At 50.0% G+C, this 22,018-nt stretch overlaps 1 protein-coding gene across 1 annotated transcript in view; it reads left to right on the plus strand.

The window, feature by feature from the left end:
• Positions 1-22,018, plus strand: part of LOC135057209 (uncharacterized) — a 284,086-nt gene that overhangs the window by 40,449 nt on the left and 221,619 nt on the right. The window contains 1 exon segment of the mRNA XM_063963101.1: positions 17,774-17,865. Within this exon segment, the coding sequence (XP_063819171.1) occupies positions 17,774-17,865 (92 nt within the window).

Consider the following 22,018-nt stretch of genomic DNA (forward strand, 5'->3'; position numbering starts at 1 on the left):
CAAATTTGGCTTTATTACATAAGAGACTGGACAAATTAGAGTCCAGAGATAATACAGGGAGTCAATCAATGGCTTTGGCGGTGTCACAGGGCCCTTCAGGGTCTCAAAAATGTCCCCTGTCCCAAATAGCAGACACTGATACAGACACGGATTCTGACTCCAGTGTCGACTACGATGATGCAAGGTTACACCCAAGGGTGGCCAAAAGTATTCATTATATGATTATTGCAATAAAAGATATTTTGCATATCACAGATGCCCCCTCTGTCCCTGATACGAGGGTATGCATGTTTAAGGAAAAGAAACCTGAGGTAACCTTTCCCCCATCTCATGAGCTGAACGCGTTATTTGAAAAAGCTTGGGAAACTCCAGACAAAAAACTGCAGATTCCCAAGAGGATTCTTATGGCGTATCCTTTCCCTGCACAGGACAGGGTACGGTGGAAATCCTCGCCCAGAGTGGACAAAGCTTTAACGCGCTTGTCCAAGAAGGTGGCGCTACCGTCTCCAGACACGGCAGCCCTCAGGGATCCTGCTGATCGCAGACAGGAAACTACCTTAAAGTCAATTTATACACATACGGGTGCTTTGCTCAGACCGGCAATAGCATCGGCTTGGGTTTGTAGCGCAGTAGCAGCTTGGACAGATACCTTGTCAGCTGACATTGATACCCTAGATAGGGATACCATCTTATTGACCTTAGGTCACATTAAAGACGCAGTCTTATATATGAGAGACGCTCAGAGAGACGTTGGGCTGCTAGGTTCGAGAGCCAATGCTATGGCGATTTCTGCTAGGCGAGCCCTGTGGACCCACCAATGGACAGGTGATGCCGACTCAAAGAGGCATATGGAAGTTTTGCCTTACAAGGGTGAGGTTTTATTTGGGGAAGGTCTCGCGGACCTGATTTCCACAGCTACCGCGGGTAAGTCTACTTTTTTGCCTTATGTCCCCCCACAGCAAAAGAAAACTCCACAATATCAGATGCAGTCCTTTCGGTCGCATAAGGCCAGAAGAGGTCGGGGCTCTTCCTTCCTCGCCAGAGGTAAGGGTAGCGGGAAAAGAATGCCTGCTGCGGCTAGTTCCCAGGAGCAGCAGTCCTCCCCGGCTTCTACTAAATCCACCGCATGACGCTGGGGCTCCACTGAGGGAGTCCGCTCCGGTGGGGGCACGTGTTCGACTCTTCAGCCACGTCTGTGTTCAGTCAGACGTGGATCCTTGGGCGATGGAAATTGTATCCCAAGGATACAAGCTGGAATTCGAAGACGTGCCTCCTCGCTGATTTTTCAAATCGGCTTTACCAGCTTCTTCCCCAGAAAGGGAGATAGTTTTAGCTGCAATTAAAAAACTGTGTCATCAACAAGTGGTTGTCGAGGTTCCCCTAGTACAACAGGGGAAGGGGTACTATTCAACCCTGTTTGTGGTCCCGAAACCGGATGGCTCGGTCAGACCCATTCTAAATCTAAAATCCCTAAACCTGTACTTGAAAAAGTTAAAATTCAAGATGGAGTCGCTCCGGGCAGTTATTTCCAGCCTGGAAGCGGGAAGGGGGAGATTTTATGGTGTCACTAGACATAAAGGATGCATACCTTCATGTCCCCATATATCCTCCTCATCAGGCGTACCTGAGATTCACTGTACAGGACTGTCATTACCAGTTTCAGACGTTGCCGTTTGGGCTTTCCGCGGCCCTGAGGATTTTCACCAAGGTAATGGCAGAAATGATGGTGCTCCTGCGCAGGCAGGGAGTCACAATTATCCCGTACTTGGACGATCTCCTGATAAAGCGAGATCGAGAGATCAATTGCAGAAAAGCGTGTCGCTCTCCCTGAGAGTGCTACAGCAGCATGGCTGGATTCTAAATCTACCAAAGTCACAGTTGGTTCCAACGACTCGGCTTTCTTAGGCATGATTCTGGACACGGAACGAAAGAGGCTTTTTCTCCCGATGGAAAAAGCCCAGGAACTCAAGAACATGGTCAGAGACCTCTTAAAACCGAAAAGAGTATCAGTCTATTAATGCACTCGAGTACTGGGAAAAATGGTGGCGACCTACGAGGCCATCCCCTTCGGCAGGTTTCATGCGAGGACATTTCAGTCCGGGTCCCATCTTCAAATTTATCAGAAAATAAGCCTGTCCCCCAGGGCCAGGGTGTCTCTCCTGTGGTGGCTGCAGAGTGCTCACCTTCTAGAGGGTCGCAGGTTCGGCATTCAAGACTGGGTTCTGGTGACCACGGATGCGAGCCTCCGAGGATGGGGAGCAGTCACACAAGGGAGAAATTTTCAGGGACTATGGTCAAGCCAGGAGGCTTTTCTACACATCAACATACTGGAATTAAGGGCCATATACAATGGCCTACGACAAGCGGAGAATCTTCTTCGCGACCTACCGGTTCTAATTCAATCAGACAACGTCACAGCCGTGGCTCATGTAAACCGCCAAGGCGGGACAAAGAGCAGAGTGGCAATGGCGGAAGCCACCAGGATTCTTCGCTGGGCGGAAAATCACGTAAGCGCTCTGTCAGCAGTCTTCATTCCGGGAGTGGACAACTGGGAAGCAGACTTCCTCCGCAGACACGATTTCCATCCAGGGCCAGTATTTACTAATAATCCGAGTTTTGCCGATTTGTGTTTTTTTTTCTAAGTCCCAATCCGAGAATTCACTAAACAGAAAACTCGTCAGTGTCTGGTCTATTCGTAATGGTTTGATTGGCAAAGTTCTGAAATACGAATGAATAGACCATTGGTCAAACGCGGCTGTTATTTCATACAATACGGGTATTTACTATTCATTCGTATTTGGGTGTTAGTCTCTGAGTGCTCAAGTGCGGGTCTATTTTTTTGCGAATCGTTAAAAAAAGCAGCAAAAAAAATAGACCTGCTTTTTCCAGTCGAGTTTGGATAACCATGCACGGATCAGTGAGATCTGTGCATGGTTATCTATGGGAAAGGGTCTGTTTAGTGTAAAAACAGAAAAAAAAATTGCGTGGGGTCCCCCCTCCTAAGCATAACCAGCCTCGGGCTCTTTGAGCCGGTCCTGGTTGAAAAAATATGGGGGGAAAATGACAGGGGTTCCCCCATATTTCATCAGCCAGCACCGGGCTCTGCGCCTGGTCCTGGTTCCAAAAATGCAGGGGACAAAAAGCGTAGGGGTCCACCGTATTTTTAAAACCAGCACCGGGCTCCACTAGCCAGGTACATAATGCCACAGCCGGGGGACACTTTTATAGTGGTCCCAGCGGCCATGGCATTACATACCCAACTATTCACCCCTGGCCGGGGTACCCTGGAGGAGTGGGAACCCCTTAAATCAAGGGGTCTCCCCCCTCCAGCCACCCAAGGGCCAGGGGTGAAGCCCGAGGCTGTCCCCCCCATCCAAGGGCGGCGGATGGGGGGCTGATAGCCAAGTGTAAAAAATCAGAATATTGTTTTAGTAGCAGTACTACAAGTCCCAGCAAGCCTCCCCCGCAAGCTGGTACTTGGAGAACCAGCATGCGGTGGAAAACCGGGCCCGCTGGTACCTGTAGTACTACTACTAATAAAAAAAACCCTAAAAAAACAGTACACACACACCGTGACAGTATAAGTTTATTACATACATGCACACCTCCAAACATACATACTTACCTATGTTCACACTAGGCTCGGTCCTCTTCTCCATGTAGAATCCTCGGGGTACCTGTGAAAAAAATTATACTCACATAATCCAGTGTAGCTTCTGTCCTTTGTATAATCCACGTACTTGGCAAAACAAAACAAAAAAACGAAAACCCGACCACGCACTGAAAGGGGTCCCATGTTTACACATGGGACCCTTTCCCCTTTCCCCGACTGCCAGGACCCCCCCTGACTCCTGTCAAAGAGGGTCCCTTCAGCCAATCAGGGAGCGCCACGTCGTGGCACTCTCCTGATTGGCTGTGTGCTCCTGTAGTGTCTGTGAGACAGCACATGGCAGAGATACAATGTAGCGCCTATGCACTCCATTGTATCCAATGGTGGGAACTTTGCGGTCAGCGGTGAGGTTACTCGCGGTCAACCGCTGACCGCTTGCGGGGGAGGCTTGCTGGGACTTGTAGTACTGCTACTAAAAACAATATTCACATTTTTTACACTTGGCTATCAGCCCCCCATCCGCCGCCCTTGGATGGGGGGGACAGCCTCGGGCTTCACCCCTGGCCCTTGAGTGGCTGGAGGGGGGGACCCCTTGATTTAAGGGGTTCCCACTCCTCCAGGGGTGACTAGTTGGGTATGTAATGCCAGGGCCGCCGGGACCACTATAAAAGTGTCCCCCGGCTGGGGCATTATGTACCTGGCTAGTGGAGCCCGGTGCTGGTTTTAAAAATACGGGGGACCCCTACACTTTTTGTCCCCCGTATTTTTGGAACCAGGACCAGGCGCAGAGCCCGGTGCTGGTTGATGAAATATGGGGGAACCCCTGTCATTTTTTTTATCAACCAGGTCCGGCTCAAAGAGCCCGAGGCTGGTTGTGCTTAGGAGGGGGGACCCCACGCATTTTTTTTCAGATTTTTAAAGATTTTAAACACCTTTTTAAGGTACACAATGAGGCCCTGCACGGATCTCACAGATCCGGCCGGGATTCCTTGTGTTTTGTCAGGCAGTGTTTTACTCATCACTCCCGTAAAACACTGCCTGACATTAGTCAAAGTCGTCAGCTTAGTGAATGACCGTATCAGGATTCAAAAAGTTGCAGTAAAATGCACCTGATACCATTCGAGATCAAACACCCTTCAAAACGGCCAAAACACGAATCTTTGTAAATATACCCCCAGGAGAGTGGGGTCTTCATCAAGAAGTTTTTGCAGAGATAACAAGTCTTTGGGGACTTCCTCAAATAGACATGATGGCGTCACGCCTCATCAAGAAGCTTCGGAGGTATTGTGCCAGGTCAAGGGACTCTCAGGCAGTAGCGGTAGACGCCCTGGTGACACCATGGGTGTTTCAGTCGGTCTATGTGTTCCCTCCTCTTCCTCTCATCTCAAAAATATTGAGAATCATAAGACGAAAAAGAGTGCAGACAATACTCATTGTTCCAGATTGGCCTCGAAGGGCCTGGTACTCAGATCTTCAGGAAACACTCACAGAAGATCCATGGCCTCTTTCTCTCAGGGAGGACCTGTTGCAGCAGGAGCCCGGCGTGTTCCAAGACTTACCGTGGTTACGTTTGACGGCATGGCGGTTGAACAGCGAATCCTAGCTGGGAAAGGTATTCCGGAGGAAGTCATCCCTACTCTGATAAAGGCGAGGAAGGAGGTGACGGCGAAACATTATCACTGTATCTGGAGGAAGTATGTATCTTGGTGTGAAGCCAAGAATGCTCCTACGGAAGATTTCCATCTGGGCCGGTTTCTCCACTTTCTACAGACAGGAGTGGATATGGGCCTGAAGTTAGGCTCCATTAAGGTACAGATTTCGGCCCTATCTATATTCTTTCAGAAGGAATTGGCTTCTCTCCCAGAAGTCCAGACCTTTGTAAAGGGAGTGCTACACATACAGCCTCCTTTTGTGCCCCCAGTGGCACCATGGAACCTTAACGTGGTGTTACAGTTCCTAAAATCTCACTGGTTTGAGCCTCTTCAAACAGTTGAATTATAATTTCTCACTTGGAAGGTGGTCATGTTGTTGGCCTTGGCATCTGCAAGGCGGGTGTCCGAATTGGCGGCTGTGTCTCACAAAAGCCCCTATCTGATTTTCCATGTGGACAGAGCAGAGTTGAGGACTTGTCCTCAATTTTTGCCTAAGGTGGTTTCTTCGTTCCATATGAACCAACCTATAGTAGCCAGGACGGCTCGGGTTAGGAAAACAGAGGCACTGTTTGTCCTGTATGCAGCCAACAAGGTTGGCGCGCCTGCTTCTAAGCAGACTATTGCTCGCTGGACCTGTAACACGATTCAGCAGGCTCATTCTACGGCTGGATTGCCGTTACCAAATTCGGTAAAGGCCCATTCCACTAGGAAGGTGGGCTCTTCTTGGGCGGCTGCCCGAGGCGTCTCGGCTTTACAGCTTTGCCGAGCAGCTACTTGGTCGGGTTCAAACACCTTTGCTTAATTCTACAAGTTTGATACCCTGGCTGATGAGGACCTCATGTTTGCTCAATCGGTGCTGCAGAGTCATCCGCACTCTCCCGCCCGGTTTGGAGTTTTGGTATAATCCCCATGGTCCTTACGGAGTCCCCAGCATCCTCTAGGACGTATGAGAAAATAAGATTTTAAACCTACCAGTAAATCTTTTTCTCCTAGTCCGTAGAGGATGCTGGGCGCCCGTCCCAGTGCGGACATATTTCTGCAAGACTTGTATATAGTTGTTGCTTACATAAGGGTTATGTTACAGATAAGATCAGTCTTTGGCTGATGCTGTTTTGTTCATACTGTTAACTGGTGGCGTATATTCCATGTTATCCGGTGTGGATGGTGTGGGCCAGTGGCGTAACTAGAAATTTTTCTCCCCCAAGCCAAAAAATCCTTTGGCGCCCCCCCGCCCCCCCCATACACCCCGTAATTGCCTGCGGCGCGCGCTGGCAAAAAGGGTGTGTGGCTTTGTCGAAATGGGCGTGGCTTTGCGTGGAGGGCGTGGCATTGCAGGAAAAGACTACCTTATACCCCAGTTTTGCAACCTGCACGCCCAGACGTTGGCCACCACAGGAAAGAAAAATAATCCTGATTCATGCCCCTTACATTATTTGTCATTTTTCCTCCTTATAGTAATGCCCAGTATACATTATTCCACATACTGCAATGGCCCTTAGACATTATTCCACACACAATCAGTGATCGCGCTGAGCCAAAAAAAAAGTGGGTCCCAGGGACCCTTCACTTTTAAAAATTGGGGTCCTACCGGTCTTTTTCTGGGTCCCATCGGAATGAAGGTTCTTATTAATTTTAATCTTGTTTGGACACTACAAAAGTGTTGCAAGATGGGGGGATGGGGTGACAATGCTGCTGGGCTGTGTAGCATGCAGGACACCCTGCACCAGAGCTGTAACTAGACATTTTGGTGCCCTTAGGCAGAAAGTGAATTGGTGTTACACCACATAGACCACAAAGAACAGGTAGTGCGCGCCGTAGGCGCGCCGCAAAATTTTAGGGGCGTGGCTTCATAGGGAAGGGGCGTGGTCACATAATAGTGTCAATTCACATTACACCACACAGTAGTGGCGCTTATACACATTGCACCAGGTAGAACCTCCTATGCACACTGATCCAGGTAGATCACGTCATACACTTTGCTCCAGGTACAGCACGTCATACACTTTGCACCAGGTACAGCACGTCATACACTTTGCACCAGGTACAGCACGTCATACACTTTGCACCAGGTAGAGCACGTTATCATACACATTGCCGCTAGGTAGAGCACGTTATCATACACAGTGCGCCAGGTAGAACACGTTATACACACTGCGCCAGGTAGAGCACGTTATCATACACATTGCGCCAGATAGAGCACGTTATCATACACATTGCCGCTAGGTAGAGCACGTTATCATACACAGTGCGCCAGGTAGAACACGTTATACACACTGCGCCAGGTAGAGCACGTTATCATACACATTGCGCCAGGTAGAGCATGTTATCATACACATTGCCGCTAGGTAGAGCAAGTTATCATACACATTGCCGCTAGGTAGAGCAAGTTATCATACACATTGCGTCAGGTAGAACACGTTATTATACACATTGCGCCAGGTAGAGCACGTTATTATACACAATGCGCCTGGTAGAGCACGTTATCAGCCACATTGCGCCAGGTAGAACACGTTATTATACACAATGCGCCTGGTAGAGCACATTATCATACACATTGCGCCAGGTAGAACACGTTATTATACACAATGCGCCTGGTAGAGCACGTTATAATACACATTGCACTAGGTAGAGCACGTTATCATACACATTGCGCCAGGTAGAACACGTTATCATACACATTGCACCAGGTAGAACACGTTATCATACACATTGCGCCAGGTAGAACACGTTATCATACACATTGCGCCAGGTAGAACACGTTATCATACACATTGCGCCAGGTAGAATACGTTATCATACACATTGCGCCAGGTAGAGCACGTTATCATACACATTGCGCCAGGTAGAACACGTTATTATACACATTGCGCCAGGTAGAACACGTTATTATACACATTGCGCCAGGTAGAACACGTTATTATACACAATGCGCCTGGTAGAGCACTGAGGCACATTGCAGTAACCACTCACTTATCACCTCCAGTTGCACGAAGGGGCCGTTTGACACAAGTGGTTCCGCCCCCAGCAGCAACTCACTGACACTCACCATTTTTTCTGACAGCACAGTGCAGTGAGTGCACTGGCACAAGTAGCCAGCCTGCGCCTGTAGTAGCCGCAGCCTGGAGGAGCTCTATGTGAAATCGCAAGCAGAGGCTGTTCTCTGGCAAGAAGGAGCTCGTCCAATCGCTTCCCCTGACGGGCTGGCCACTGCTAAATATACCGATAATCAGTTCCAACTGTGTCAAAGTAGTGGAGCCCCAGGTGCAATGGGAAAGTCAGTGTCACTGCACAGTTGTACTGATTACTGGTATATTTAGCAGTGGCCAGCCCGTCAGGGGAAGCGATCGGAGGAGCTCCTTCTTGCCAGCCTCTGCTTGCGATTTCACAGATAGCTCCTTCATGCTGCGGCGCCGGCTGGCTACTTGTGCCAGTGCACTCACTGCACTGTGCTGTCAGAAAAATGGTGTCAGTGAGGCCCTGACACTCTGAGCGGCCTCACATTGCACACACGGAGCTTGCAGCCCCCGGACATCCCGCATCTGCACCAGCTACTCCAGGTGAAGCGGGGCGATGCAGCACTGTCTACTGCTTACCTACAGCGGGAGCTGCGCAGCCCGGACGGCTCCTGCTGGAAGGTAGTTGTCGGGTCTCGGTGGGGCGTTGAGCGGGTCCCGGGTAGGGGGGTGGCGGCGGGCAGATCCGGAGCTGTACTCCCAGTCGCAGAGGAGGGTGCTGGCGGCAGAGCGGCAGTGGAGCCGGATGAGCGGGGCCAGTCTGTCAGCCCTGCAGCACAGATTCATGTGCTGGCGGGGAGCAGGATTCAAAGCGGGAGATGCTGCAGGCTGTGATTGGATGGAGACTACAGGTGGTGATTGGCCGAGGAAACAGCCAGTCACCTCCTGCATTCCGCTGACAGGCTTAACACATGCAAACACATATTCAGATGAGCGCGTCCTGTGGGACCCGCTCATCTTCTAAATGTGAGTCCCTGGCGGCTGTTTCTGGGTATAATACGCGCCATAGCGCGTTTTTGCGATCACTGACAATAATGCACATGACACAATATGCACACACCGTAATGCCCCCTACACATTATGCCACACACCGTAATGCCCCCGACACATTATGCCACACACCGTAATGCCCCCGACACATTATGCCACACACCATAATGCCTGTGACACATTATGACAGGAATCGCAATGCCCGTTATACATTATGCTACACACTGCAATGCCCCTGATACATTATAGCACACACAATGTCTGTGACACAGTATGACACACACCACAATGATCCTGAGACATTATACCACATACCACAATGCCCGTGATATAGTATACAACACACCGTAATGCCTGATACATTATGACACACACCGCAATGTCCGTGATACATTATGCCACACACCGTAATGCCCATTACACATTAAGTTCTACAGTAAGGCTTCCAATTACTTTTCTCTAACGTCCTAGTGGATGCTGGGGACTCCGTCAGGACCATGGGAATAGCGGCTCCGCAGGAGACAGGGCACAAAAGCAAGCTTTTAGGATCACATGGTGTGTACTGGCTCCTCCCCCTATGACCCTCCTCCAAGCCTCAGTTAGGTTTTTGTGCCCGTCCGAGAAGGGTGCAATCTAGGTGGCTCTCTTAAAGAGTTGCTTAGAAAAAGTTTTTAGGTTCTTTATTTTCAGTGAGTCCTGCTGGCAACAGGCTCACTGCATCGAGGGACTTAGGGGAGAGAATTTCAACTCACCTGCGTGCAGGATGGATTGGATTCTTAGGCTACTGGACACCATTAGCTTCAGAGGGAGTCGGAACACAGGTCTCGCCCTGGGGTTCGTCCCGGAGCCGCGCCGCCGACCCCCTTGCAGATGCTGAAGATTGAAGAGGTCCGGAACCTGGCGGCAGAAGACTTTTCAGTCTTCCTCAGGTAGCGCACAGCACTGCAGCTGTGCGCCATTGTCTGTCAGCACACTTCCCACAGCGATCACGGAGGGTGCAGGGCGCGGGGGGGGGGCGCCCTGGCAGCAATGTAGAATACCTGTATGGCGAAAAATACATCACATATAGCCCTTGAGGCTATATGGATGTATTTAACCCCTGCCAGATTTCACAATCTCCGGAGAAGAAGCCCGCCGAAAAGGGGGCGGGGCCTATTCTCCTCAGCACACAGCGCCATTTTCCCTCACAGAAAGGCTGAGGGGAAGGCTCCCAGGCTCTCCCCTGCACTGCACTACAGAAACAGGGTTAAAACAGAGAGGGGGGGCACTGATTTGGCGATATACATATATATTAAATGCTATATGGGAGGAACACTTATATAAGGGTTGTCACTGTATAATTATAGCATTTTGGTGTGTGCTGGCAAACTCTCCCTCTGTCTCCCCAAAGGGCTAGTGGGTCCTGTCCTCTATCAGAGCATTCCCTATGTGTGTGCTGTATGTCGGTACGTGTGTGTCGACATGTATGAGGAAAATGTTGGTGAGGAGGCGGAGCAAATTGCCTGTAATGGTGATGTCACTCTCTAGGGAGTCGACACCGGAATGGATGGCTTACTTATGGAATTACGTGATAATGTCAACACGCTGCAAGTGGGTTGACGACATGAGACGGCCGGCGAACAAATTAGTACCGGTCCAGGCGTCTCAGACACCGTCAGGGGCTTGTAAAAACGCCCATTTACCTCAGTCGGTCGACATAGACCCAGACACGGACACTGATTTCAGTGTCGACGGTGAAGAAACAAACGTATTTTCCTTTAGGGCCACACGTTAAGGGCAATGAAGGAGGTGTTACATATTTCTGATACTCCAAGTACCACAAAGAAGGGTATTATGTGTGAGGTGAAAAAACTACCTGTAGTTTTTCCTGAATCAGATAAATTAAATGAAGTGTGTGATGATGCGTGGGTTTCCCCCGATAGAAAATTATTGGCGGTATACCCTTTCCCGCCAGAAGTTAAGGCGCATTGGGAAACACCCCTCAGGGTGGATAAGGCGCTCACATGCTTATCAGAAAAATATCCTAAAAAGTATACACACACATGCTGGTGTTATACTGTGACCAGCGATCGCCTCAGCCTGGATGTGCAGAGCTGAGGTGGCTTGGTCGGATTCCCTGACTAAAAATATTGATACCCTTGACAGGGACAGTATTTTATTGACTATAGAGCATTTAAAGGATGCATTTCTATATATACGAGATGCGCAGAGGGATATTTGCACTCTGGCATCAAGAGTAAATGCGATGTCCATATCTGCAAGAAGATGTTTATGGACACGACAGTGGTCAGGGGATGCAGATTCCAAACGGCACAAAGATGTATTGCCGTATAAAAGGGGAGGAGTTATTTGGGGTCGGTCCATGGGACCTGGTGGCCACGGCAACTGCTGGAAGATCCACCGTTTTTTACCCTAAGTCACATCTCTGCAGAAAAAGACACCGTCTTTTCAGCCTCAGTCTTTTCGTCCCTATAAGATATCTGCCCAGGGATAGAGGAAAGGGAAGAAGACTGCAGCAGGCAGCCCATTCCCAGTAACAGAAGCCCTCCACCGCTTCTACTAAGTTCTCAGCATGACGCTGGGACCGTACAGGACCCCTGGATCCTACAAGTAGTATCAAAGGGGCACAGATTGGAATGTCGAGGCGTTTCCCCCCTCGCAGGTTCCTGTAGTCTGCTGTACCAATGTCCCCCTCCGACAGGGAGGCAGTATTGAAAACAATTCACAAGCTGTATTCCCAGCAGGTGATAATAAAATTACCCCTCCTACAACAAGGAAAGGGGTATTGTTCCACACTATAGGGTGGTACTGAAGCCAGAAGGCTAGGTGAGACCGATTCTAAATCTGAAAAATTTGAACACTTACAAGGGTTCAAATCCAGATGGAGTCACTCAGAGCAGTGATAGCGAACTGGGAACAAGGGGACTATATGGTGTCCCGGGACATCAGGGATGCTTACCTCCATGTCCCAAAATTTGCTTTTCTCACCAAGGGTACCTCAGGTTCGTGGTACAGAACTGTCACTATCAGTTTCAGACGATGCCGTTGGAGTGTCCAAGGCACCCCGGGTCTTTACCAAGGTAATGACCGAAATGAGGATTCGTCTTCAAAGAAAATGGACGACCTCCTGATAAGAACAAGGTCCAGAGAACAGTTGGAGGTCGGAGTAGCACTATCTCAAGTAGTTCTACGACAGCACGGGTGGATTCTAAATATTCCAAAACCGCAGTTGTTCCGACGACACGTCTGCTGGTCCTAGGGATGATTCTGGACACAGTCCAGGAAAAGGGTGTTTCTCCCAGAGGAGAAAGCCAGGGAGTTATCCGAGCTAATCGGGATCCTCCTAAAACCAGGAAAAGTGTCAGTGCATCATTGCACAAGAGTCCTGGTAAAAAAAAAAAAAAAAAAAAAAAAATGGTGGCTTATTACGAAGCGCTTCCATTCGGCAGATTTCACGCAAGAACTCTTCAGTGGGATCTGCTGGACAAATGGTCCGGATCGCATCTTCAGATGCATCAGCGGATAACCCTATATCCAAGGACAAAAGTGTCTCTCCTGTGGTGATTACAGAGTGCTCATCTTCTAGAGGGCCGCAGATTCGGCATTCAGGATTGGATGCTGGTATCCACGGAGGCCAGCCTGAGAGGCTGGGGAGCAGTCACACAGGGAAAAAATTTCCAGGGAGTGTGATCAAGTCTGGAGAATTCTCTCCACATAAATATACTGGAGCTAAGAGCAAATTTGTAATGCTATAAGCTTAGCAAGGCCTCTGCTTCAAGGTCAGCCGGTATCGATCCAGTGGGATAACATCACGGCAGTCGCCCACGTAAACAGATAGGGCGGCACAAGAAGCAGGAGGGCAGTGGTCAAAACTGCAAGGATTTTTCGCTAGACGGAAAATCATGTGATAGCACTGTCAGCAGTGTTCATTCCGGGAGTGGACGACTGGGAAGCAGACTTCCTCAGCAGGCACGACCTCCACCCGGGAGAGTAGGAACTTCATCGGGAAGTTTTCCGCATGATTGTGAACCGTTGGGAAAGACCAAAGGTGGAAATGATGGCGTCCCGCCCGAACAAAAAACGGGACAGGTATTGCGCCAGGTCACGAGACCTTCAGGCGATAGCTGTGGACGTCCTGGTAACACCGTGGGTGTAACAGTCGGTGTATGTGTTCCCTCTTCTGCTTCTCATAACCAAGGTATTGAGAATTATAAGACGTAGAGGAGTAAGAACTATACTCGTGGCTCCGGATTGGCCAAGAGGGACTTGGTACCCGGAACTTCAAGAGATGCTCACAGAGGACTAATGGCCTCGGGAGCTAAGATGGGATTTGCTTTCAGCAAGAACCATGTCTGTTCCAAGAGGAACCGTGGCATCTGCCTCTAAGAAAGGACCTGCTCCAGCAGGGACCTTGTCTGTTCCAAGACTTACCGCGACTGCGTTTGACGGCATGGCGGTTGAACGCCGGATCCTAAGGGAAAAGGCATTCCGGAAGAGGTCATACCTACCCTTGTCAAAGCCAGGAAGGAGGTGACCGCACAACGTTATCACCACATGTGGTGAAAATATGTTGCGTGGGTGAGGCCAGGAAGGCCCCACGAAAAAATTTCAACTAGGTCGATTTCTGCACTTCCTGAAAACAGGAGTGTCTATGAGCCTCAAATTGGGGTCCATTAAGGTTCAAGTTTCGGCCCTGTAGATTTTCTTCCAGAAAAAATTGGCTTCAATTCCTGAAGTCCAGACGTTTGTCAAGGGAGTATTGCATATACAGCCCCTTGTGTGCCTCCAGTGGCACCGTGGGATCTCAACGTAGTGTTGGGATTCCTCAAATCATATTGGTTTGAACCGATCAAATCTGTGGATTTGAAATATCTCACATGGAAAGGACCATGTTGTGGCCCTGGCCTCGGCCAGGCGATTGTCAGAATTGGGGGCTTTGTCTTAAAAAAAGCTCATATTTGTTTTTCCATTCGGACAGGGCAGAACTGCGGACTCGTCCCCAGTTTCTTCCTAAGGTGGTGTCAGCGTTTCGCCTGAAACAACATATTGTGGTGCCTGCGGCTACTAGGGACTTGGAGGACTCCAAGTTGCTAGACGTTGTCGGGGCCCTAAAAATATATATATATATATATATATATATATATATATATATATATATTTCCAGGACGGCTGGAGTCAGAAAGTCTGACTTGCTGTTTATATTGTATGCACCCCAAAAGATGGGTGCTCCTGCTTCTAAGCAGACTATTGCTCGTTGGATTTGTAGTACAATTCAGCTTGCACAGTCTGTGGCAGGCCTGCCACAGCCAAAATCTGTCAATGCCCATTCCACAAGGAAGGTGGGCTCATCTTGGGCGGATGCCCGAGGGGGTCTCGGCTTTAAAATTTTGCCGAGCAGCTACGTGGTCAGGGGGGAACACGTTTGTAAAATTCTACAAATTTGATACCCTGGCTGAGGAGGACCTGGAGTTCTCTCATTCGGTGCTGCAGAGTCACCCGCACTCTCCCGCCCGTTTGGGAGCTTTGGTATAATCCCCATGGTCCTGACGGAGTCCCCAGCATCCACTAGGACGTTAGAGAAAATAAGATTTTACTTACCGATAAATCTATTTCTCGTAGTCCGTAGTGGATGCTGGGCGCCCATCCCAAGTGCGGATTGTCTGCATTACTTGTACATAGTTATTGTTACAAAAATCGGGTTATTATTGTTGTGAGCCATCTTTTTTAGAGGCTACTTCATTGTTATCATACTGTTAACTGGGTTCAGATCACAAGTTGTACGGTGTGATTGGTGTGGCTGGTTTGGGTCTTACCCGGGATTCAAGATCCTTCCTTATTGTGTACGCTCGTCCGGGCACAGTACCTAACTGAGGCTTGGAGGAGGGTCATAGGGGGAGGAGCCAGTACACACCATGTGATCCTAAAAGCTTGCTTTTGTGCCCTGTCTCCTGCGGAGCCGCTATTCCCATGGTCCTGACGGAGTCCCCAGCATCCACTACGGACTACGAGAAATAGATTTATCGGTAAGTAAAATCTTATTTTAAATTACCTCCTCGTTGCCAGGGGTTTCATGCTCTTGGTTCCATGCACGGTGCCAGGGGTTTTCATGCTCAGGGTGTCATGCTCGTTGCCAGGGGTTCATGCACTGGGTGTCCTGCTCGTTGCTAGGGGGTAGTGCTTGTTGCTAGGGCCGTGCTCCCAGTGCCACATATGCTCCCAGTGCCAGATATTCCCCCACAGTGCCAGGTATATGCACCCAGTGCAGTGCCAGGTATATGCACCCAGTGCCAGATATTCCCCCACAGTGCCAGGTATATGCACCCAGTGCCAGATATTCCCCCACAGTGCCAGGTATATGCCCCCCCCAGTGCCAGATATTCCCCCACAGTGCCAGATATTCCCCCCCAGTGCCAGGTATATGCCCCCAGTGCCAGATATCCCCCCCTCCAGTGCCAGGTATATGCCCCCAGTGCCAGGTATATGACCCCCCAGTGCCAGATATTCCCCCCCCCCCAGTGCCAGGTATATGCCCCCAGTGCCAGATATTCCCCCACAGTGCCAGGCATATGCCCCCAGTGCCAGATATTCCCTCCCAGTGCCTGCTTCCCCCCCAGTGCCAGGTATATGCCCCCCCAGTCACGGGTATATGCCCCCAGTGCCGGGTATATGCCCCCCCAGTGCCAGGTATATTCCCCCAGTGCCAGGTATATGCCCCCCCCAGTGCCAGGTATATGCCCCCAGTGCCAGGTATATGCCCCCCCAGTGCCAGATATTCTCCCAGTGCCAGATATTCCCCCCAGTGCCAGATATTCCCCCCCAGTGCCAGGTACATGCCCCCCCAGTGCCAGTTATATGCCCCCAGTGCCAGGTATATGCCCCCAGTGCCAGATATTCCCCCCCAGTGCCTGCTTCCCCCCCCCCAGTGCCAGGTATATGCCCCCAGTGCCGGGTATATGCCCCCCCAGTGCCAGGTATATGCCCCCAGTGCCGGGTATATGCCCCCCCAGTGCCGGGTATATGCCCCCAGTGCCAGGTACATGCCCCCAGTGCCAGATATTCCCCCCTAGTGCCTGCTTCCCCCCCAGTGCCAGGTATATGCCTCCAGTGCCGGGTATATGCCCCCCCAGTGCCAGGTATATGCCCCCAGTGCCAGGTACATGCCCCCAGTGCCGGGTATATGCCCCCCCAGTGCCAGGTATATGCCCCCAGTGCCAGGTATATGCCCCCAGTGCCAGGTACATGCCCTCAGTGCCAGGTATATGCCCCCCCAGTGCCAGGTATATGTCCACAGTGCCGGGTATATGCCCCAGTGCCTGCTCCTCCGGCCCCCCCCCTATGTGTTGGAGGGACACGAGCGCATCGCGCGTCTCTCCTGTGTCCCTCCTGGCTCTCCCCCAGCTGTCTAATAAAGGAAGTGCCGTTCGTGAGCCAATCAGAGCTCACGAACGGCACTTGCTTCCTTAGACCGGCCGGGGGAGAGCCAGGAGGGACACAGGAGAGACGCGCGATGCGCTCGTGTCCCTCCAACACATGGGGGGGGGGAGAGCCGGGGGAGCAGGCACCGCAGCAAGGAGGGAGAGGAGATCGCAGATTGACATGCGGACGCTCGTCCGCATGTCAATCTGTTCTAAATCAGTGGCGCCCCCGCAGCCCCTCGCCCCCAAGCCACCGCGAGGACTGCGGGGGCAGTAGTTACGCCACTGGTGTGGGCTGGTATGAGTCTTGCCCTTAGATTAACAAAAATCCTTTCCTCGTACTGTCCGTCTCCTCTGGGCACAGTTTCTCTAACTGAGGTCTGGAGGAGGGGCATAGAGGGAGAAGCCAGTGCACACCCATTCTATTCTAAAGTCTTTAGAGTGCCCATGTCTCCTGCGGAGCCCGTCTATACCCCATGGTCCTTACGGTGTCCCCAGCATCCTCTACGGACTAGGAGAAAAAGATTTACCGGTAGGTTTAAAATCTTATTTTTTTTCACTGCACCCTAGTTCAAAGTTTCTTACTGAGAAATTTAGAAAGAAATATTAAATGAAGTAAATTGTGTTTATATGTTATCCTTAGAGTCAGTTATGTGATGAGGGACAATATTTGCTTCTGTTTTCCCACATATATTACAACTGACAGCCACCAGCACTGGTCTTGCCTGTTACATTGACCATAAATAATTTGATTTGGTTGTAGACCACCAATCTAAGGCATCCCTGCAAGTGCTATGAGGCACCCAGGGATGCCAAAGCACACAGTTTGAGAACCAATGCCATATAGTGAGGTCTGCATTACAAGGTACAAGGCCCTCATTCTTCTGCTTCCATTTGTCCTAGTATTTTTATTTTTTATTATTGGAAGTTGCCCTGCCTAATGCACTTGTGCGCTCCCCAAACATTGATTTTGTAGGGCTCTGGTGTCGTATTATGTTCTATATATTTGTCCCCAGTTCTGCTCTAGTTGGTTTCATCATTATGTCTAATGAAATCCACAGATCCTCTACATTGATGTTTCTTTTCCTACAGATAAATCCAGCCATGTTGGCTCGCCAGGGAGATGCACCAGCCCTCTCTCCGCAGAGCTTTGTAAGCAAGAAGAGACTGACCTCTCCGAGCAGGTGGGAGTTATTTGGTTAAAACTTATTGTAAAGTGCAACTAACCAGAAATGATAGCATTTATTTTGCCAATCCATGTGACCCATCTACATACATGTAGATATAATAGAGGTATTTTACAAATATTTTTTTCACCTGAGAGGCAGCTGTAATGATGAGGTCTCTCCAAGTGGGGGGAGGTGCAGCTGCCTCAGAAAACTGATGTCCTCTTTAGTTCTGACTTTGTCACCCTGTGCTCTTCTATTGATTTGTCTGGTTTATTGTCAGTGTTCATGTGTTTTGCACTTTTACCTGGACACAGTAACTCTCTAATCATTTTAATTGTATGGGGAACAAATAGTCATTGTCAAAGTCTTACGGGTCACCTGATTGGACAATAGGTGACCATTGGAAAGTCCATGGTCCTGAGCTGACCAGAGCTAATGTTTGTTTCTGCTAGAGCAGAGTTTCCCAAACTCTACCATTACAGTCCATGTTTTAAGGCTATCCAAGCTTGAGCACAAGTGACTTAATTAGTACCTCATTTTGTTTGATTTTACCATGAGGACTCAAGCGTGGATATCCTTAAAACCTGGACTGTAATGGCAGAGTTTGGGAACCTCCCTGCTAGAGTGTTGTGGTTAGGTTGCTGTGTGTTATCCTGTCTGTTTGTCTGCCTGCCCACCATCTTTCATAAGTAAGTAAGGACATGAAAATTGGCCATTGTGCAGGCAACACCCATCCACATAGAGAATATTGGCCCTCATTCCGAGTTGTTCGCTCGCTAGCTGCTTTTAGCAGCATTGCACACGCTAAGCCGCCGCCCTCTGGGAGTGAATCTTAGCTTAGCAGAATTGCGAACGAAAGATTAGCAGAATTGCAAATAGAAATTTCTTAGCAGTTTCTGAGTAGCTCGAGACTTACTCCTACACTGCGATCAGTTCAGTCCTTTTCGTTCCTGGTTTGACGTCACAAACACACCCAGCGTTCGCCCAGCCACTCCCCCGTTTCTACAGACACTCCCGCGTTTTTCCCTGACACGCCTGCGTTTTTTCGCACACTCCCAGAAAACGGTCAGTTTCCGTCCAGAAACACCCACTTCCTGTCAATCACACTACGATCAGCAGAATGATGAAAAAACCTCGTTAGGCTGTGAGTAAAATACCAAACTTTTGTGCAAATTTACTTGGCGCAGGCGCACTGCGAACATTGCGCATGCGCAGTTTGCGACTAATCGCTCCGTAGCGAAAAAAAATAACGAGCGAACAACTCGGAATGAGGGCCATTAGTTCCCTCCTACCTTTGTGTTTGTATATTTACTCAGGGGATTTCCCATTGGCATTGAGTGTTAAGGGGGATACACAATAAGCCATTTCAGCCTAAAAAATAAATGATAATGACCTAAATGTCATTACAGTTTATATCTCATACGTCCTAGAGGATGCTGGGGTCCACTTCAGTACCATGGGGCATAGACGGTTCCGCAGGAGCCATGGGCACTCTAAGACTTTTCAAAGGATGTGAACTGGCTCCTCCCTCTATGCCCCTCTTCCAGACCTCAGTTTTAGAAATGTGCCCAGGCAGACTGGATGCACTCCAGGGGAGCTCTACTGAGTTTCTCTGAAAAGACTTATGTTAGGTTTTTTATTTTCAGGGAGGACTGCTGGCAACAGTCTCCCTGCTTCATGGGACTGAGGGGGCAGAAGTAGGAACCAACTTCCTGAATAGTTTCATGGCTCTGCTTCTGGCTGACAGGACACCATTAGCTCCTGAAGGGAACTGAACGCTAGCTGTGCCTAGATGCTCACACCCACAGCATGCCGTCACCCCCCTTGCAGAGCCAGAAGTCAGAAGACAGACGAGTGTTAGAAGAGATATCTTCAATCAAGGTGACGGCTAATGGTACCGCGCGGCTGGCGGGATCACAGCACGCCAAATTGGCCACACAACACAGGCACTGCAGGACGCGGGGGGGGGGGGGGCGCCCTGGGCAGCATGAAACCTTATAAAACTGGTAGAAAAGGGGCATAAGATGCCGAGGCACAGCCCTACCCCCGCCAGTATAAATATAGTTATCAGAATCTCTGAGGAGAAACGCGCCATTGCGGGGGCGGAGCTTCCTCCTCAGTCAGCCAGCACACTGTTCAGCACCATTTTCTCTCTCTCTCCTCAGGCTGCAGAGACAACGCTGGTCCTCCTGCACTACTGATTACAAGTATCAGGGTGCAAAACGGGGGGGGGGCACAGTGAAATTGGTATTGTGTATTTCTCTGACGTCCTAGTGGATGCTGGGAACTCCGTAAGGACCATGGGGAATAGCGGCTCCGCAGGAGACTGGGCACAAAAAGAAAAGCTTTAGGACTACCTGGTGTGCACTGGCTCCTCCCCCTATGACCCTCCTCCAAGCCTCAGTTAGATTTTTGTGCCCGACCGAGCTGGGTGCAATCTAGGAGGCTCTCCTGAGCTTCTTAGGAAAAGTTAGTTTTAGGTTTTTTATTTTCAGTGAGACCTGCTGGCAACAGGCTCACTGCATCGAGGGACTAAGGGGAGAAGAAGCGAACCTGCCTGCTTGCAGCCAGCTTGGGCTTCTTAGGCTACTGGACACCATTAGCTCCAGAGGGACCGAACACAGGCCCAGCCTCGGAGTCCGGTCCCAGAGCCGCGCCGCCGGCCCCCTTACAGAGCCAGAAGCAAGAAGAGGTCCGGAAAATCGGCGGCAGAAGACATCAGTCTTCACCAAGGTAGCGCACAGCACTGCAGCTGTGCGCCATTGCTCCTCATGCACCACACGCTCCGGTCACTGATGGGTGCAGGGCGCTGGGGGGGGGGGGGCGCCCTGAGCAGCAATATAAACACCTTGGCTGGCTAAATTACATCACATATAACCCCCAGGGCTATATGGATGTATATTAACCCCTGCCAGATTCCTGAAAAAAGCGGGGAAAAGTCCGCCGAGAAGGGGGCGGAGCCTATCTCCTCAGCACACTGGCGCCATTTTCCCTCACAGCTCCGCTGGAAGGACGTCTCCCTGACTCTCCCCTGCAGTCCTGCACTACAGAAAAGGGTAAAACAAGAGGGGGGGGCACTAATTAGGCGCAGTATAATATACACAGCAGCTATAAAGGGAAAAACACTCTGTTGGTGTTATCCCAACATATATATAGCGCTCTGGTGTGTGCTGGCATACTCTCCCTCTGTCTCCCCAAAGGGCTAGTGGGGTCCTGTCCTCTATCAGAGCATTCCCTGTGTGTGTGCTGTGTGTCGGTACGACTGTGTCGACATGTATGAAGAGGAAAATGATGTGGAGGCGGAGCAATTGCCTGTAATGGTGATGTCACCCCCTAGGGAGTCGACACCTGAGTGGATGAGCTTATGGAAGGATTTACGTGAAAGTGTCAGCTCTTTACAAAAGACGGTTGATGACATGAGACAGCCGGCTACTCAGCTGGTGCCTGTCCAGGCGTCTCAAAGACCATCAGGGGCTCTAAAACGCCCGCTACCTCAGATGGCAGATACAGACGCCGACACGGATACTGACTCCAGTGTCGACGATGAAGAGACGAATGTGACTTCCAGTAGGGCCACACGTTACATGATTGAGGCAATTAAAAATGTTTTACACATTTCTGATAGTACAAGTACCACTAAAAAGGGTATTATGTTTGGTGAGAAAAAACTACCTGTAGTTTTTCCTGCATCTGAGGAATTAAATGAAGTGTGTGATGAAGCGTGGGTTTCTCCCGAAAAAAACCCTGATAATTCCTAAAAAGTTATTGGCATCATACCCCTTCCCGCCAGAGGATAGGGCACGTTGGGAAACACCTCCTAGGGTGGATAAAGCGCTCACACGCTTGTCAAAACAGGTGGCACTACCGTCTCCGGATACGGCCGCCCTTAAGGAACCTGCTGACAGAAAGCAGGAGAATATCCTAAAATGTATATACACTCACACGGGTGTTATACTGCGACCAGCAATCGCCTCAGCCTGGATGTGCAGTGCTGGGGTGGCTTGGTCGGATTCCCTGACTGAAAATATTGATACCCTGGATAGGGACAGTATATTACTGACTATAGAGCATTTAAAAGATGCATTTTTATATATGTGTGATGCACAGAGGGATATTTGCCGACTGGCATCAAGAGTTAGTGCGCTGTCCATATCTGCCAGAAGAGGGT

Source organism: Pseudophryne corroboree, chromosome 3 (genome assembly GCF_028390025.1).
Source record: "Pseudophryne corroboree isolate aPseCor3 chromosome 3, aPseCor3.hap2, whole genome shotgun sequence".
Lineage (NCBI taxonomy): Eukaryota > Metazoa > Chordata > Amphibia > Anura > Myobatrachidae > Pseudophryne > Pseudophryne corroboree.